This window comes from Lepidochelys kempii, chromosome 1 (genome assembly GCF_965140265.1).
Source record: "Lepidochelys kempii isolate rLepKem1 chromosome 1, rLepKem1.hap2, whole genome shotgun sequence".
NCBI classification, from domain to species: domain Eukaryota; kingdom Metazoa; phylum Chordata; order Testudines; family Cheloniidae; genus Lepidochelys; species Lepidochelys kempii.
The window spans coordinates 261,662,170-261,681,269 of record NC_133256.1 but is presented as its reverse complement, the minus strand read 5'-3'; the positions used below and the strand labels follow the sequence as shown (position 1 = coordinate 261,681,269).

General features: G+C 43.0%; 1 protein-coding gene across 1 annotated transcript in view; it reads right to left on the bottom strand.

The window, feature by feature from the left end:
- GUCY2C (guanylate cyclase 2C) overlaps positions 1–18,490 on the bottom strand; it is a 65,307-nt gene extending 46,817 nt beyond the window's left edge. The window contains exons 1-7 of the mRNA XM_073327304.1: positions 18,194–18,490; positions 15,414–15,526; positions 14,750–14,817; positions 10,507–10,722; positions 7,313–7,434; positions 6,300–6,396; positions 1,388–1,493 (exon numbers count right to left, since the gene is read on the bottom strand). Coding sequence (XP_073183405.1) covers positions 1,388–1,493; positions 6,300–6,396; positions 7,313–7,434; positions 10,507–10,722; positions 14,750–14,817; positions 15,414–15,526; positions 18,194–18,404 — 933 coding nt within the window. The 5' untranslated portion in view covers positions 18,405–18,490. The remainder of the gene's footprint in view (positions 1–1,387; positions 1,494–6,299; positions 6,397–7,312; positions 7,435–10,506; positions 10,723–14,749; positions 14,818–15,413; positions 15,527–18,193) is intronic.
- Between the last annotated feature and the right edge of the window lie 610 nt (positions 18,491–19,100).

Genomic DNA, 19,100 nt, shown 5'->3' with positions numbered 1-19,100 from the left:
CTGTGCAGCTCCACCTTCCCTCCCCTCCTCTGGGACATGAACTCAGTGGTGAGGCTGCACCCAACCCTGACACAGCGCAAGAACCAGGCCTGCCCCAGAAACACCCCAGAGCCCTGCCCCTCCATGCCAGGTGTGGGCAGGCAGGCCCAGCATGGCAGGATCCAAGTGTGAAGGGGCTTAGGATGGGGAGATCCAGGTATGGGTTTAGAGGGTTCTGTATGGGGCAATCTGGGTGTGGGTGGCTCAGTGGGGGATCTGGGTGCGGGGGGATCTTGATGCACAAGGTCTTGTTGTGGGGTTCTGGGTGCAACACTAATGGGACTCTCCCAGGGGGTCCAGGTGAAGGTGGTTGGTGCTCAGCAGTGAGGGGTCTGAGTGTGTGTGGGGGGGATAGAGCTCAGCAGGGAGGGTCTGGATGTGGGGACTCAGTGTGGGGGTTCAGGTGCAGGTGGTTGGGGCTCAGTAGGATGGGGATCTGGGTGTGGGTGGCTCATCGGGGTGGTCCAGGTGCAGAGAGATCATCGGCGGGTTCTGAGTGTGAGGTGCAGGGTGAGGCTCAGCAGGAGAGTCTGGGTATGAGGGGGTCTGGAAGCACGGGAGTTGGACGGATGGGGGAGCAGGTCCCTGTGCAGTGAACCTTCACCCTGCAGCTGAGGAGCTATGGGTGCAGGAAGTTCTTGGGGGGGGGGAGGCATTGCAGAATTTCCTACAGCCAGGGGAGAAGTCTGGGGGTGGGTCTGACCTGGCCCCAGATGCCATGCTGGAGAAGAGAAAGTCCCATCCTCCTCAGCTCAGACGGGACTAGCAGCTGAGCCCAGCGCAGGGTAGGAGCCACCAGCCATGTCTTCCCCAGTCCTGCCCCCACCCCACAGTGATTTACTACTCTGCTGGCTGCCCTGGGCACCTGACCGCTTTTGTGGCTTCCCTTTGCTTCCCCATCAGAAAGTCATTTTTCTGTGGGGAAACAAAGAAATCTGTGGGGGACATAAATTCTGTACGTGCGCAGTGGCATAGAATTCCTCCAGGAGTAAAAATTTTCACAGTTCTCTCCCAAGTCCCATGAACTAGACATTTGCAGGCCAATTAAAAGCTTTGAACCTAGTTTGGGCCTCATAATGTAGCACAACTATCTTGCACCTTTGCTTTGTGATGCTGTAACTCTACATCATGATGATAGATTACAGCAGGAGGATGAGAAGTCATCCTGCATCGTCACATTGTCATGACATGAAGAGTTAAACATTGCTATACAATGCTGCTGTGTTGTAATGTGATTAATTTGTTTTGTGGGATGAGTACAGTCAGTAGCAGCCATTTTTTCTGGAACACTGTTGTGTGAACACAGGTGAACTGGATGAAATGATCAGATATGAAATAGTGTGGTTACCAGGTATTCATCCGTGGAATTTGGTCTGTAACTGGGTGGTGGCAGCGTCAGGACAAGGACATTCCGCATATAATTGTCTGATGTGGTGTTCTGAAAGTACATGTTACTGTAAAGAAAAACACAAGTGCTTCAGGGACAATGATAGCAGGAGCAGGGGAGACCTACAGCTCTTCATACCTAGAGAGACCTTCCCCCTCTCCCCAAAAGGAACTGTTGATTAACAGGTTCACATGGTGGTTCTCAGACTTGACATTGTAAATCACTTTTCACTGTGGTAGATATATCCCTTTCCATTGTTCACACTATCTCTGTGGCAGCTATAGTGTTTAGCTACACAAAATGGTAATATTGAGACAAATCTGAAGAGACCAGATAAAAATAAACACATATGCCTAAGTAGATTCTATTGCCCTGCTTTGTTTCTGTGCTGTTTATTTTCTCTCCCTGCTTGCAGCACTTTACACATAGAGAGACTGAGTCCCAAATCCAAAATGCTATCTAGGCTCCTAACTTCTATTAAAATCAGTGGAAGTTAGGAGCTTAAATACCTGGGCCTGAGTCTCTTCTTGGTGTCTTAAGTCTCCATGACTACAATCTCTCCAGATCACTGGTCAATTTGTTTTTGACCTCTGATGCATTTACTATCCCTCTAATTTTGGTGTCCTTTACAAACTTGATCACAGCACAATTTACACTAAAGAAACACTTGGCCAAGAAGGATATGAAATAGCTAAAAGAGTCTTTGGAAACCATCAAAGTCTGGTGATGAGCTACGATAGCAGGATGAGTCACTGCTTGAAATTGGCTGCTACTTCACTCCATAACAGAAGCAGCTCCGCAGACTATCTGGAAGTGCTCCACAAACCACAGTCTGAGAACCACTTGCTGAAAGCATCACTGAGAGGAGACTGACTATAAGTATCAATGGGAAGGGGCAGTATTTGTATTTGATACAGTTGGATTGCTAAAAACTCCTTTTGTGAATCTCATCCCATAACTCACATTTGATTGCTCATTCTTGTCTTTTTAACTTTCAGAATGAATTTGGTACTAGAATAAGAGCTTTGGAGACCAAAGTCCTCTCTTTAGCCCAAGCACAGGCAGCAGCAGCAGCAGCTTCCCCACCCCCAAACACACTGCCCCTGCCCTTAATAATACCCTCAGACATTCACTCTGCAACTTTCACCCTGAAGGGATCTCAAAGTGCTTTACAATCAGGCGTGGACTGACCAATATGGAAAATTCCCTGGAGCCCACAGGATTTAGTAGCTCTGCAAGATCCCTCCTAGCAGTGACTGACTTAGTTCTACAGATCAACATGATCTATGCTTGAGTCCTGGCTGGCAGAGGGCTCTTGGCCCAATAGAATTTAAATCCACAGAGCTATCTGGAGAACTCCAGCACTGGAGAAAAGTGGGGCCTGACCCAGTTACCCTGTTTGGATTTAGCATACTTCTGTGTTTGTGTATGAGAAGGCCTGATCCCATAAACTACAGGGTTATTCTAAAATCAAACACAAGCAGCAGTGAATGGCAGCAGGGCGCCACGGCACTGAGGCAGCTGGCCCTGTCAGAAGACCACATGCTGCAGCAACTGCAGTGGTGGCTCCCATCCTCCTACTGAAGGAAGAAAAAATCATCTCATCCTCCCCATCCTGGGCAGAGTGGAGATTTAGTCTGTGCTATCACTGCACAGACCACCCTATCTGTAAATATTTATATGCAAGGTGGTGATGCAGGGCCATGTATAAATGAATTTATCTTCAAAGCACTTCTGTAGAGGTTGTCTATTTGGCATCGGCAAAGCACATTAGAAGGGTGTGATTTGTAAAATGCTTTAACTGCCCCATGTTGACCTTGCTGGCATGAACTAAAAGGTACATAGATCGTGTTAATATAATCCTTTTAGCTTGTTCCAGCAGGATCTACACAGGACAGTAGGAGCACAGTTCATTGAAGCACTCTATCAGTTACACCCCTCTAACGTGCTTTGCCAGTGCCATGTAGACTAACCCTTAGTGACGTGCCCAAGGTCTGTGGCAGAGCCAGGAATGAAGCCCAAGTGTCCAAGTCCAAGGAGCTTGCCTTAACCAGGAGCACATCTTCCTCCCCAGTCTGCTCTTTACAACTATATCAACAAGCACCACTGAAATATAGGCAGCTGGGTGTGGGAGAGAGACAACCAGTTTCAGACACCACTCTGCGCGCTAGTGAAGGCAGGGAAATTGTGGCTAAGGACACCAGGGCACCCCCCTGATCTGATGGCAAGTGTCATAGAATCCTTGATGTCAACACAACGCTTATAGGACTCCACGTTTTAAAGGTGCCATCTGAAAAACACAGACACTGAGTGAACTACAGGCTACTTCATGTATTCCCTTTGGAGGAGGAAAGATTGAGCTGAGCCTGCTGGAACTTTAACCTGTGATTCCAAGAGGTGTTTGAACCTAGATCTTAGATTACTAAACTATTCCTTCAGTGCCTCAATCCTGAGCCAGAGAGGCCAGCTCTAGGATTGAGAGGCATTCAGACTCCATGGTCCTGGGGATTCTTGGCCTCTCTGAGGCTACCACTACTGGAACCAGTTAGTATAAATGGTGAAAACACCTACTGTCCTAGTGATATTGAACTGAGATAACCATTTCGCATAGACCTGTAACCAGTGAAAGGCTCCATAACGCATTCCTAATCTGAGTTTTCCAATTTCTTTGCCTGCCAGCCATAGCATGGATCTGATTGGAACTGGTGATTTATAGTCACAGGATATTTAGAGTACCATGAATAGTACCCTGTTTTGTGATATTTTCAATAGCTCTTACATCATTCTAACATCCATCATAAAAAACTGTCCTATACATACTAACAAAGAGATGGTCAATATACTACCGCTATCTGATTTCCTTCAGATTTATATACTTGCTCATGTCCGAGTTTAGTATGTTTCAAAGAGAGATTCAATCCTAGGGCAAATCTGAAAGATCATTTCTCTCAATGCCATCAATACTTATTGACAACAATTCCCTTTCCTGTTATTGCAGATATGTGTTTGAGTGAAAACTTCTAAGGCCTCCAGCTTCTGTTCCATCCTGTAATGAAGTCAGAATCTTGTATTTGTGAAATCCCATTGAGATCACTGCCATGGAGGTCATTGCAATAACTGGCCTGGTAATTGCCTCTCTCTCTCTCACTCTCACTTTTATATATGTGTGACAAACTGGAAGATCAGAATAGCAAGAAAACACTCAAGGGGCTAGAGGAAATGGTAAATGTAGGGAGATTTTTTAAAAATCCCATATGTCATTTGGCCAAATTATGCAACTAAGTAGAACTGTGTAGGAAACAGTTTTCCTGTCCTGTGAGAAATTTCATGATTTTGAAAAGCTTCCCATGCTACAGTGGAACAAAACTGAGACCTTTGAAATTTGTTTTGTGAAAAATCAGAATGACCAACTATAGAATAATCAATGGCCTACTGGCTACAGCACTCACCTAAGATGAAGGAGACATGAAAGAGCTAGGTTTAAGTCACTGCTCTGCCTAATTCAGAGCAAAGACTTGAACTGTGGTCATCTACATCCCAGCTGAGTGCATTAGCCACCCAGCTATTCTAAGGTGGATCTCTTCTGTTGGAGCTGTTCCACTTTGTGTAAGTTAAATATTCATTGGGTCAGAAGGAAAGACTGACTCTATAGCCCCATGATTAGGGCACTCACCTGGGATGAGGTAGACTTATGTTCAGGTCTCTGCTCTGAATTAGCGAGCAGGCCCATGAACCTAGACATCTTATGGCTCCTGCATCCTAAGAGAGTGCCATAACCAGCAGGCTATTCCAGGGTCTCTTGCTCTTTTATTTTGAGTAGAAATTTCAACTCCGAGCTGAGGAAAATTTAATCAAAACTGCCCTTTTCACAGGATTTGACAAATCAACATTTTTGGATGAAAAACTTTGTCAAAAAATTCCTGACCAGCTCGACAGCTAAGGGGGATATGAGAAATGTCTACAATTACATTAAGGGCATAAACACCAAGGGGCAGACCTTCACAGGTATTTAGGTGCCTAGTGGGATTTTCAAAAGCACCTAAACAGGTTAGGTCCCTAACTTCTATTGATTTGAATGAGTTAGGTGCCTAACTCACTTAGATGTTTTTGAAAATCCCACCAGGTGCCTCTCTGCCTCTTTAGGTGCCTCTATACCTTTGAAAATTCTAGCCTTCTGGCCAGATTTTCAAAGGAGCCTAAGGTAGTTAGATGCCCAAATCCTAACTGAGTATCTAACTATCTTAGGCTCCTTTGAAGATCCCATCTTAAAGAAGGAGAGAAATCATGTAAGGTGATCTGAAGAGGCTGTAATTAGGAATACTAAGATGAAATCAAGCAAGTGACTATTTAGGGTGAATATCAGGAAATACATCCTAGTAGGGAGATCCATTTAGCTATGGAATAGTCTCTCCGTGGAAGTGGTGGAAGCCTCACTGCTTATGTCATTTAAAATTGGACAAGACAAAGCCCTGGAGAATATCTTTTAGGGTGCATTCCTGTGTTTTCTGGTGGGGTAGTAGGGAGGAAGATAGAAAAGATGTTAGGTTCTAACCTGATTTCTATTATTCTATAATTTCATCCTGCAGTGAGGTCATGACTCTATGACATCACAGTCCAAAATATAGATGCCTTAAAAAAAATCTAACATGGATTGGATAAGTGATGTGGAAGATGCGTCCTGGTTCAAACACCAAAAAAGCTTTGATAATTGGCTAAAAGGGGGCCAAGAAGACTATGAAAAGGAGGTGACAGGGAAATGTTTCATGGTAAAATGTCTCCTCAGCATGAGAGTTCCTCTTGGACTATTTCCATTAGCTCCATCCTGCAGGAAATGGGAGTGGGGACAGAAGGAAAACCAGTGGCGATACTTTACTTGTGAAGATCCACCAGGATGATGACTATGTCCTCATCTACTTTCTCTCCCTCTAGGATTGTCTTGACCTCAGCTGGAGAGCCACACATGATGATCACTACAGACCAGGTAAAGACAGATGGAGAGAAGGTGAGAGGCATACAAATAAGGAGGAGGAGGACAAATAGAGTTTTACATACTGTTCTTAGAATATAAACTCTAGAATAACAGGGCTACAGCTGGTCAGGGCTGAGAGGTATTGCCAGAAATAAAAGAACAGATAGTTGTGGGTCAGGACTGAACTACACAGTGGAAGGAGAAAGCTTGCTCAGCATCTGCCCACGTTATGCCTGACCCAGTTATAATCAGCACCTTGCTTTCATGAGCATTAAAATCGCACGTAGATTGAGTGCAACATAAACTACAATCAGTAACATGGTATAGAAGGTTCTAAGGCAAAGGGTATTAGAAGAATAAACCATTAATCTGTCACTGGCTTCCTTATTCTCATGCTCCCCCCTCCAATGATGTCAGGGATTAACATTACCATAAGCACTTGTTAATAGAGCTGAGGCATCACCACCATGGCCAGGGTTTCCAGTAGGGATTGTTCATTCCCCCATGTTTGAAATGAGCCCCCTTGTTGCACAAAAGGGGTGTGTGTGTGAGAGAGAAACAGACACAGAGAAAGAAGCTTGGCATTCTAGTAACACTGGAATCCAAACTATGACCAGGGGCTGCTGGGTTATGAATGCTCCACTGGACAGGGCTTGTAGGAAGACAGTGTCATGTCTGCAGAAGATAATCTACCCCAAGAGGCATCTACAAGCAGAATATGCCCATATGCTTTATCAGGACAGTGGGGGAATTGAGTTCTGTGCCATCTTCCCACATTCACAAAAATGGAAAAGAGTATCTGTGCTCTTTCTGTCATAAGTGGAAAGATTTTCCCCAGAACATAACCCAGGCAGTAGTGCATAGACAGAGATCAACAGCATGCATGCAAGGGAAAGAGAACTCTCATCTCCCCTTACCATTGCTTTTCCGGGTCTGATCCTTCACAATTTTCTTTAATTTTTCTGGTGTCCTTAAAACCTCTTTGAACGTCAGCTTTAAAGAGAAGTATGAGATTCCAGCCTCTAGTGCATTGAGGTACCTGATGCAGGGTAGGAAGTGTGGGTTATAGATCAGCTGAAAATATTCTAATGCCTTACATTTATATAGCACCTTCCCGCATTAATAATCCTAAAATGTCTAATAGACTGTTTACAGCACATAAGGATCACTTCACCGACTACAGAAATGTAGCCACTTCTGGGTTGGAATGCAGCAGCCATTCTGCATCAATAAAGTTAAACAACAGAATTTGGGAGGGAAAGCAGTACAGAGAATGTGAGCATAAAAAGGAAAACCTTGAACCTGAGCAAGAACCACTTAAATCTGGTATTATAAAGGATTGGTTCAAATAATGCATTAGTGTAGTAAGATAATTTTCAAAACAGAAAACTTTGAGGAATTACAAAATCTAGTGCAGGTTTCAGAGTAGCAGCCGTGTTAGTCTGTATCCGCAAAAAGAAAAGGAGTACTTGTGGCACCTTAGAGACTAACAATTAAAGTGCAAAGGAGCAAATGTGGTTTTCCAAGGGACTGCTTAAAGACCTGAAGTTTTAAAAAAAAGTGATTAAAAAAAGATAGGAGGCAAGAAAATAAAAATGCAAAGTCAAGTAAGACTTGCTGGAAAGAGATAAGGAGAGGAAAAAAGCAGAATGAGTAAATGCTAGGTAAAAGCAATAAAGGGACACTGTCAATTTGAAAATCCTATTTCTAGCTGAAAATTTTGTACCTCCTATAGTTACAAAAGAGACTTTGGGTCACTGTATCTGAAAAAATTAGTGGTGGGAGAAGAAATAATTTTCTCTATTTTTCCTCCCCTGGTTTGCTTACTTTGTGATCTAACAGCACTTGGGGCACCATCCTTTGAGGTGCTCAACACCTTTTTCTCCCATTGTCTTCAGTAAGAAAAGAGGGTGCTCTGCACCGCAGCAGGTTCATACCCTTAGTGAGTAAGGCTCCAGTCTTGCACACATTCAGGTATCTTAACAACTTTACACACATGAATAGTCCCACTGAAGATACTCATGCCTCTAAATATTTGTGGGGGATGGGAAATAATCAGGCCATATTATTTAATAGGTGCTTTATCAGCAACTGGATTTTTAAAAAGAAAATAGACAATTTAAAACACTTCAAGTTAACCACAACACTTTACACAAAATAAGTCCTTCCTGAATATCGCAACAAAAGAAAAAAAGTTTGAACAATTAGGAAGTAAGAAAGACCATGAAAAGTAATATTGATAAAGGAAATACAAGAAAATACTTGGAAAATATGAAAATTCACAAATCAGCAGCTCTGAATGGTAGGAAACCTAAGGTATTAAAGGAATCTAGCTAAAGAATGTATGGTACCATGGACATTTATTTTTGGAAAGTTATGGAGAACTAGGGATATAGCAGATTAGATAAAAAACACTAATTTTCAAAACATGAAAGAAAAATGATCCTGGCAATTACCATCCTGTAAGTCAAGTTTCTATCCTTAATAAAAGGACAAATACTAAGAGAAAATGGTCATTAAACACCTATGAGATAATGGAACTGTGATTGTATTTTAGTTCCCAGTGCTTAAATCACACTGAAGTCAGTAGGGTTTAAGCTGATGCATAAAGTTCAGCAGATACTTATGTGTTTTCCTGACAGAGGGCAATCAAAAATAAATCTTTCCACAGAAACTTGATTGCTTTTTTAGTTTAATTTCTGAATCAGTGGAAGAGTGGAGTGCACTAAATGTAATATTTGGATGTTAATAAAGCAATTGTCTCAATCTTACTTGAAAAATTAATTCAAACTGGGATAGGAACACACTCAAACTGACAATTGGCTGATTGATGGACATAAATAAAGGGTAATGATAAATAGCAATATATTGTGCGGGAAAATGTCTATCGGACTATCACAGAGATTGATATTAAGTCTGCACTAACATCTTCATTTCTGGAAGAAGGAGTGAAATATGCTCATGAAATTCCAATATGATATGAAATTAGGAGGAATTGTACATACCAGTGAGGACAACGAAAAAATCCACCAAGGGACTTAGAAAGATTAAAGTCTGGGCAAAAAGTAACTAAATAAGATTGATTCAACTTGGGAAAAGGGAATATACTGTAACTAAAGGGAAAAAAATCAGAATAATTGATTGAAATTCAGTGGTAATGAAGAAGACTCTAAAAAGCTGAACAAGGCCTAAGGGTGATAGCAGACAGCACATTAGACATGATTTTACAATGCTATGACAGAAAGAGCAGCCCCTGTAGTTGCATATACTGAAGTATCATGTCATAGAGCAGAAAAGTAATAATATCCCTCTATGGCCACGGTCTGGTGAGACCATACCTAGGCTACTGCTTTCCTTTTTGGTAATTTCATTCAGAGAAGAACATTGATCAGAGTTTGAAAGGCATTCAGTGTAACAAAAATAACCAGTGACTGGAGGAACTGAGGAGAGAAAGAATTAAAAGAGCTAACTCAGGCCCTGAACTTGCAAACTTTTATGCACATCAGTAGTACTAAATGAGACCTCTCGTGTGTTAAGCCAGATGTATAACCATTTATGTCAGGGATTTAAAAAGTCTACAAATGTTTGAATGGTGTAAAATCAAGAGCTTGATTTTTTTCCTCCCCTCCATAACCACCATATACACCCTTTCCCCCAGCAAGATACAAGTAACAACCAAACTGATTTGTATCCTGGCATCAAGGAGGAAGGAGAGGAATTACTTAGGATGATACAGAAGGTCATTACTAGGAGTGATGTGATGAAATTGAAAGAGGAAAAATTTAGTTTAGATGCCAAGAAATATGGCAGTGAAATCTATTAGCCTGTGAAATATTCTCCCAATGGACATGATGGAAGTCTGTAGCTTGGGAACATTTGCAAGCAGACTGGACATAACATTGGTAAATGTAGTGGAGAGAATATTGCTGTTCTGGAAAGGAGAGGGATTGGATGGTCTAATTGGTCTTTTCCAACTCTCTGTTCTATGAGAGCAACAGAGAGAGTTAGAGAGAGAGAGGGACAAATCTAAGGACAGCCTAAAGAAATCATGTCAGAGGTGAGTCCAAGTTTTCTAGGACAGTAGCTGGGAGAGACTTGGGAATGCTCTTACCAGAAGCAGTCTTCTGGGATGTCATTTGTCTTATAGAGGTAGGTGGATTCCCAAGAGTTGGTTTTGAATGGCAATTTGGACTCTTCCCAGAAATCAACAAAGAAGTAGATCAGTTTTCTGGCTGGAGTCAGGATTCGAGTTAGGTTGTCTTTGTAGTCACATGACAGCCCAAAGCTCCCTGCGGAGATCAGAGGGAGGCCCAATATTGTGTCAACGCTAAGGGGGAAGAGAAGAGGGAAAAAAAAACAACATGGCTGATACATGAATTCATGTCACATCAAGATAGCTACCATGTGATTCACATGGCCAGTACTTTCTCACTTTGTGTCCTGACTTAGTTTTACAACAAACTAAATTTGAAATAATACGCCACCCCATCCTACCAAAGAACAGGTGAAATCTTTAATTAAAATGTCATTACAGCGTAATGGTGCTCGACTGACAATTTAACTAGCCTCGGTATAGGTACACTGCATGACTCCACTACACACTACCCTTCCAAATGATTATGACATAATTATAATGTATTTTATGCAAGGTAAGTCATGTGAGGTGTCATTGGAAAAGTTATGATTTCCTGAATATGATTATCCTATTTGTATGCATGTATCATGTTTGTATCTGAAGTTATAAATACTGACTATGTATCTGTATTTCAAATGTAGTAACGCACGGATAGATGGGTAATGCACACTAGACAAGATGCTTTCAGTCTAGATAGTGGGTGGGGAAGGGCCTATTCAGGGCAATGGGCCATTAAGAAAAAACAATAGGCCTTAGGAGAAGCTTATCTCCCAGCTGGGGAGCCTTCCTGAAAATGCTACAGACAGCCTCCAAGTGATGGCTGCTATGACTCTACAAGGACATATAATGAGACCACATGTCTCTAGGCTCCATCTTGGGATATCAGTATTTTTCCACAGACTGGTCTGGGAACCAAGCTTTGGGAACAATGGGTTCCCGCCATATGCAAAAGCTGTATAAGGCAGGGAGTGACATCATCTGGTGTTCTTCACTCCCTACCCAAGAAGACTCCTGGAAACACCTGAGGAACAAAGACTGGACTGGAGGAAGTGCTGGACCCAGAATAAAGGGATTTCTAACCTGTTAATGAAACATCTGGGGATTCCGAGCTGTAAAGCAAGTGCAGCTTGCCCCTTAAGAATCTGCAGCCTGCTTGTATCATCTCTTATGGTGAGAATCTGCTATTCATATCAAATCTATCTAGCATATCAAATTTAGTTTGCATTTTTTGTTTATTTGATTGGTAATCTGCTTTGATCTGTTTGCTATCACTTATAATCTATCTTTTGTCATTAATAAACTTGTTTTTGTTTTATCTAACCAGTGAGTTGGAGTGAAGTGTATGGAGGGATAGCTCAGTGGTTTGAGCATTGGCCTGCTAAACCCAGGGTTGTGAGTTCAATCCTTGAGGGGGCCATTTAGGGATCTGGGGCAAAAATTGGGGATTGGTCCTGCTTTGAGCAGGGGGTTGGACTAGATGATCTCCTGAGGTCCCTTCCAACCCTGATATTCTATGATTCTATGAAATCATAGCTTGGGGCAAAGGCTGTTGCATATTCCTCTCCACATTGAGGGAGGGGGTGAATTTTATGAGCTTACACTATACAGTTCTGTGTGCAGTGCAAGACGATATGGTTTTGGGTTTATACTCCAGAGGGGATACGTGCCTGAGGAGCTGGGAGTTGCCTTAACTATAGCCTTCCAATGCAGGGGCTGGTCAGAAAGCCTGCATATAACTGCAGCTGGGCGTGTCCCTACCTGTATATATGCTGGTGAAAGTGCAGGCTAGAGGGCTTTGCAGTTTGTCACAGCAGTACAGTGTGAGAGGGAGTCCAGGCTGGTGGGTCAGGAGGCCAAGTGATACCCCATTTCTGGGTGGCATCCTGGGGGGAACCTGCCACAGTTGTTGTGATGCCATCTTCTGCTGCTAGAGGTGGGTCTGAAACCTATCAACTTATTTTAAACAGTTCATGGAACAGCTATCAGATGGTGATGATTGTCATTTTCTTGAGGCCAGAGGGGAACTAGAAACAAGCTACCTGTCTGCTGACCGATCCCTTGTATAATCTTTCTCTCAACCTCTAGGTGTGATATAAGAACCTCCAGAACCAGTTATCATATTCCATCTTATGTAGAGGGGTAAAATTATTGTACAGTGCCAGCCTATGCACTAGGAAATCTAAAATAGCTTAGTGAAGTCTTGTTATTTCCATCAAGCCAGTTTTGGATGAACTGTGGGTTGACACCCTTTGCCAGGTGAACGATGTCTGATGAATCACAGGCCATTAATAGCCACTCTTCTTAAATGGGTTTTACCACTTCACAGAGCAGGGCTGGAGGAGAGATTCTCAGAGCTATTGACAAATCTTACTTCTACAACCAGATTTCTTAGTGTATTATGGGGAAGGGGAAATAGTAGTGGTTATAGAGACAAATATGGCAAACCTGGGGTGAATTTATGAAAACACCACTATTTTTTCTCCATAGAGAGGTTGTAATGGGTGAAAGCATTTTCTCCAATGTTGCGCTGTTATCACATTACACTAGAAAAATTCTCCAATTCTTTTAGGAGAATCTTTTACACTTCATAGGGAATATTGTACTGAACAATATGGCAATTACAATTATCTGGCACTGGTATGATAGAACTACTGTCTAACTTTATGTCCAGGTAAAGGTCATTATTATTATTATTATGAAGCAATGTAGCTTATGTTTGATGCAGTAGAAAAGGGGGAGCCAGTGGAGGGATGTACAGTGCTCTGGAGGACAACTGATGCAATGAGCCAGAAACATGATTTCATTATTAAAATGGAAATTTACCAGGCTGGTTTAGAGTACTGCCAGGTAAAGAACCTGCTTTTGGTTCCCAAATCTGTTCATTTTACCCTGGGTCAACCTGGTTGGCCTAATGGTTAGTGCTCTTCATTGCCATGCAGTAGCTTCAACTCCTCAGAAACCTTCTGAATTAACTAGGGGAAGGGGGGGAGAAGACTTGGGAATTATGGTAAACAACTCAGTGAAGCTCTTTGATCAAGGTACAGCAGGAGTCCAAAAAAGTAATGCTAGGATGCTTAAGGAATGGGATGGAGTGTAATACAGAATATATTATAATACTGCTATATATAAAGCAGGTAATATTACTGTATAATATAAATCAATCATACACCCTCACCAGGAATAATATGTTCAGTTCTGATCATCCCACATCAAAAAGGATATAGGAGAAACAGAATGGGGTCAGAGGTGGTCAGTCAGAATCAGTAGGGACATGGAAAAACTCGTGTATGAGGGAAACTGAAAAGTCTGGGATGCTTTACCTTTAGAGAGGAGGCAAATACTAGACAGTATGATTAAAAACATACAAAACAGTGAGTGGAAAAGAGAAGGTGGATTTCTATTCATGCTGACTCAGTAAAAGAGCAAAGAAACATTAAATGCAGTTGAAAGAAGGTAAATTCAAAACTGATTAAAGAAAATATTTCTTTCACACAACACACAAATAGCCTACAGAATGCCTTGCAACACAATATCATTTTGGCCTGGGGCTCAGCAGGATTCAAAAAAGGGTCAGACCATAATTTTATGGATAACAATATCTGCACTTATATATACACACAAAATTTTACTCTTGTATTGTTTATGTATATAACAGTAAATATATTTTTAAAAACAGGAATTTTGGAAGGCATATAATCACACATAATTCAGGGAATGAGCAACCCTCTAAATATTGGGGGTTAGGAGAAAACTGTCTCTTAGTGCACGTTATCCCAGCACTGTCTTCTGCAAGGTTTCTTGCACCTTCCTCTGAAGCATCTACTACAGTCCAATGCCAGTGACAAGATACTTGTCTAGATGGACCACTTGTCTGAGCCAATATGGACATTCCTCTGTTCAAGATAATGTCTGTCTCCTGCTGGGAGTGTTGAAGAGGTAGCTTGCTGAGACCTTGAGTGATCAGACTACTTTCTGTCAATCATTATCGCTCCTCTCCTGAGTCCTACCTAGTAAAGCAGTTGCATTAATAAGCCCTTTAGGGGGCATTCTGTCCCTGCCAGAGGTAGTGGCCAGGTATAGGAGCTCTGTAGGACTCTGATTGTGAAGCACAGTATGCCTCACACACAAGTTCAGTGTCTATGCTAGTCTGAGTAGGAAACAATTTTGTTGAGTATTTTACTTCCTTGGAACACAGTAATGTTTTTTTTCTGATACTTACTAGAACATCTGGTACGTGGCATAAGTACAAGTGGGTCCCAGGACAACGCAGCCAAGTGTGCCGCTATTCTGCAAGAGATAAAAGAGCATTTGCAATGGAGAGTGCAAAGTGAGGGAAGGGGCTACTGATATGGGAAATGCAGAATGTGGAGCAAGGCACAGGCAAGGGGGATGGGGGGAGACTGTGAAATGTGAGAAGACACAGCACCAAGATTAACTGCCACTGAGCAAGTACAGAGTGGTGAGAGAAGGGGCTGTGGAATGAGGGAACAGATAAGAGGATGAATCTGGAGCAAGAGAAGAAGGGAGGTGACAGAATGATGCATGGCAGTGTGTGGTCTGCACAGAGGTGTATGACAAAGCTAGGTGGGAGCTCAGTTCTGGAACAGCTGGGGGACTACATGTCGGAATTAAAATGCATCATCAGAGCTGTGTTGGAGTTGCAGGTGAGGAGTGAAGTGGCTCAAGAGAGGCTAGCTGTACGTATGTATGGGGCAGACAGTAGGAATTAGGGGGTGCTATAAATTGGAAATGAGGTGAACTGAGTGTCTGTGTAGGAAGCCTGTACTTTGCTGCCAGTACACACTATACCTGCCTCTAGCCAACACTCAACACACTTTCACAAACAGAAAAGAAGGATTTCTGTAGAAATGCCTAGTACTCACATAGAGCTGCTTGATGACCTCCAGACCCTCACAGGTGGTAGTGCGACAGCCCTGTGAGACATACAGTGATGTGTTGAAGTCATGGTAGGTGGCATTGAGTCTCACATTTTTTCCTATAGAAGGAGAAATGGGAAACAGCATTAAAAGACACATCTACTCACTGATGCACTGAGGGTCCCTCCCTGTTCATTCGTGACAGAGAGCAGTACAGTCTCATACTAACAGGGCCAGATTAAGAACATTCTAGGTCCTGGAGACAGAATATCCTGAGCCCTGCTATACTCTCTGCTCTCGGGGGCCTCCCTTCAGTGTTTTTAATTGTTTGGAAGGGTGGGAGGGCCTCAGTTTCAAAAACCTCTGTGCAGCCTACACTTACCCTACAGCAGTGGTTCCAGTCCCATGGGGCTGGGGCTGGCTCCCTGCTCTGGGCATTGTGACCTAGCACTTGGGGTCACAACACTCCTCAGGTTTGTCCCAGTCGCTCCTTGGTCATGATGCAGCAGTGGCTGGGCCAAATTTGAATGCCATTGCAAGTGAGTGCAGATCACAACAGTACTTACTGTAATTCCATGGGTTTGGCGAGGGTGTAGTCTTCTGAGGGGCCTGGGCTATGGCCCCATTAGCCCATCCATTTGTATGGGCCTGCATACAAAGTGCCTCCATTCCCAAAATTCACTGGGAAGGAATTCCCCCTACCCTCCATTCCACTGGATAAGATTGCAGAATTAGCTCCACTATAGAGGGCTGACATCTTTCTCTGAAACATCAGGTATTGGGCATGATCAGAGACAGAATATCAGATGCTTTTTAAAGCTACAGGAAAAAAAATCAGAGGGCATCAAATTCAAATGAAACAAAAAGACAAAACATTAAAAATGGGGAGGAAAAGGAGATAGTTTTCTTAGAACATTTCAATCTCTCTGGTCACTCGATTACAGACCTAAAAGTCGCAATATTACAACAAAAAGACTTCAAAAACAGACTCCAACGAGAGACTGCTGAATTGGAATTAATTTGCAAACTGGAAACAATTAACTTAGGCTTGAATAGGGACTGGGAGTGGATGGGTCATTACACAAAGTAAAACTATTTCTCCATGTTTATTCCCCCCCCCACCCCCACCGTTCCTCAGACGTTCTTGTCAACTGCTGGAAATGGCCCACCTTGATTATCACTATAAAAGGTTTTCTCTTCCCCCCATCCCACTCTCCTGCTGGTATTAGCTCATCTTAAGTGATTACTCTCCTTACAGTGTGTATGATAACACCCATTGTTTCATGTTCTCTGTGTATATAAATCTCCCCACTGTATTTTCCACTGAATGCATCCGATGAAGTGAGTTGTAGCTCACGAAAGCTTATGCTCAAATAAATTGGTTAGTCTCTAAGGTGCCACAAGTACTCCTTTTCTTTTTGCGAATACAGACTAACACGGCTGCTACTCTGAAACCTGTCATTAGAACCTGCTGTAATAGGACATTATGGAGGCAAATAGTTTAGTGCAGAGGTTCTCAAAATGTGGTCCGTGGACCACCAGTGGTCCACGACCTCCATCCAGGTGGTCCACAGATAGTTCCCTGTAAGGTGCGCACCTGGATGGCCACACACAAGAGAATGAAGGGCCACCCACCTAATTAGTGGAGCCGTGCAGTCGTGGCTCCACTAATTAGGTGCCTGGACCCTGGAGAAGATGTGCATGTAAGGTGAGGTGGTGGCCTTGGGGGGAATAGGGTAGGTGGGGGGGCAGTGGGGCGAGAAGAGGGGGTGGAGGGAATTTGAGATGTGCAGGGTTGTGGCGGCCAGAGAAAGAGGCAACTTTCCGCAGCTCCAGGGCTGTGGCTGCCAGGGAGAGACGCCCCTCCATCCCAGCCTCAGCTCTGTGGCTGGTGTGGCAAGGGAGAGAACCCTCTCCTTCCCAGCCCCAGCTCGGGGGGCTGCTACGGTGGGGGAGAAAGGGCACATCCATTGCATTAGAAAGGTAAAACTACTGATATAAAAATATGAGTTGTGTGCTTTTATTTGTAGAACAAAAATGTTAATTTTTTTTATATAGCGCTTTTATCCAAAGCACTTTACAATAGCTAATGGTACAAACAACATTTGGAAAGATCATTAAATGGCCTTCCGAGACCCTCAGCAATTTTCAAGTGGTCTGCGGAAAAAAAGTTTGAGAACCACTGGTTTAGTGATATTGAAGAGAGGGGTTAGATATGAAAATGAGTAAGAATAGCATCTGCAGTGATGCTACCTAAATTAAAAATTATAAGGGCTGCTGATCCCCACACTTCAGGGAATAATCTGAGCAGCAGCTGGGGTCAGGATGAAATTTCTTTATCATAATGTTACAAAGTTATGTGTATCACTGCGGGAGTGGGCTGACACATCTGTTATTATCTAACATAGAAGTTACCAGAATAGATGGATCACTGATCCGTTCTGCTAGAGGAGAAGCCAGGATACTGGACTCAATGGACCCTTGATCTGGTCTGATTTGGTTCAGCAGTTTCTATGTTCTCAATCCCAACCTAACATCTTCAGAAATTAACTCAGGGAATGGTTTGTATCAACTTGCACACAAACATCCCTGGTTCAGTCCTTGCACTGTGGCTCCACTGCTTTGAAAGAAGGGGAGAGATATTGTCTGATCTACATGGTGACTGGACAGCCCAAAAACAGCTTTGAGGGGCAGTTTGTAGAAGCACTGACTGAGGGAGGGCCAGGGCTCAGAGTCTGACCCAAAATGTCTAAAGGGGAAAAGAACACACAGCATCACACCCTTACCTGCACTCTTCAGCTCCTCTTCTACCATACTTAGTCCCAGCTGGACAGCTGGTTTTATTTTATCGAAGGTCCATGGAAGGTCTGTGTGATTCAGCTGCATCACATTGATTACATAATTGTCCTTGACACACTTGCCCTCACCAACCTGCCACAGCAGCTGGAGACAGAGGAGCGTTGGCCAGAGGTCTGGACCCAGCATTCGTTGCCTCATTACTCCTCTCAGTTTAGACCCGTTGCCCAATGCTCACATATACACACACTACACTGTTGTTGTTCCTGGATAGGCTGAAACAAAGATTCATGTTGTATATCCACCGATCAGCTATACCGTATCTCTTTCACCCCTTTATTCTCTCCCCTTTTCTGCCTCCACCTCCACCCCACACCCATCTACCCTAACTGGCACGTCTGCTTGTGAAGAATTAAAAGCAACAGAACTTAGGAAAGGAGAGAGGCCAAAGGTTGCTTTGTGTGTTTGCTCATGAAAAGGTTGAGGCTATAAAAGAGAGATAGTACTGGCACTTTGTCTGATAAGGAAACTTTAACTCTGCATCACAGTGAATTGATGGGTAGGGAAGAGAAAGAAGGAGGGGCCAGCTGGGTTGTAAAAGGAGGCCATGTAAATGGATATAAAGTAAAAGATCCATTAAAGCCCCAGAGAAACACAGATGGTTGCTTTGTGTTTGTTTTGCCCTTCCAGGTCACCCCTTTTGGCTGTGCCCCTAAGTTTGGGGGTTATTATATTACTCTATATAATTTTTATGTCTTTAAGATACTATTTTCATTCCTTTAGTTTTTCCAATCAAAATGATTTTTAGTGCTGCCAAAAAATGTCTGACTGAAAACCTCCAGAATCAGCACAGAATCAATGTTTTAGGAATCCCCCAATATCACCCTGGGCAATGTA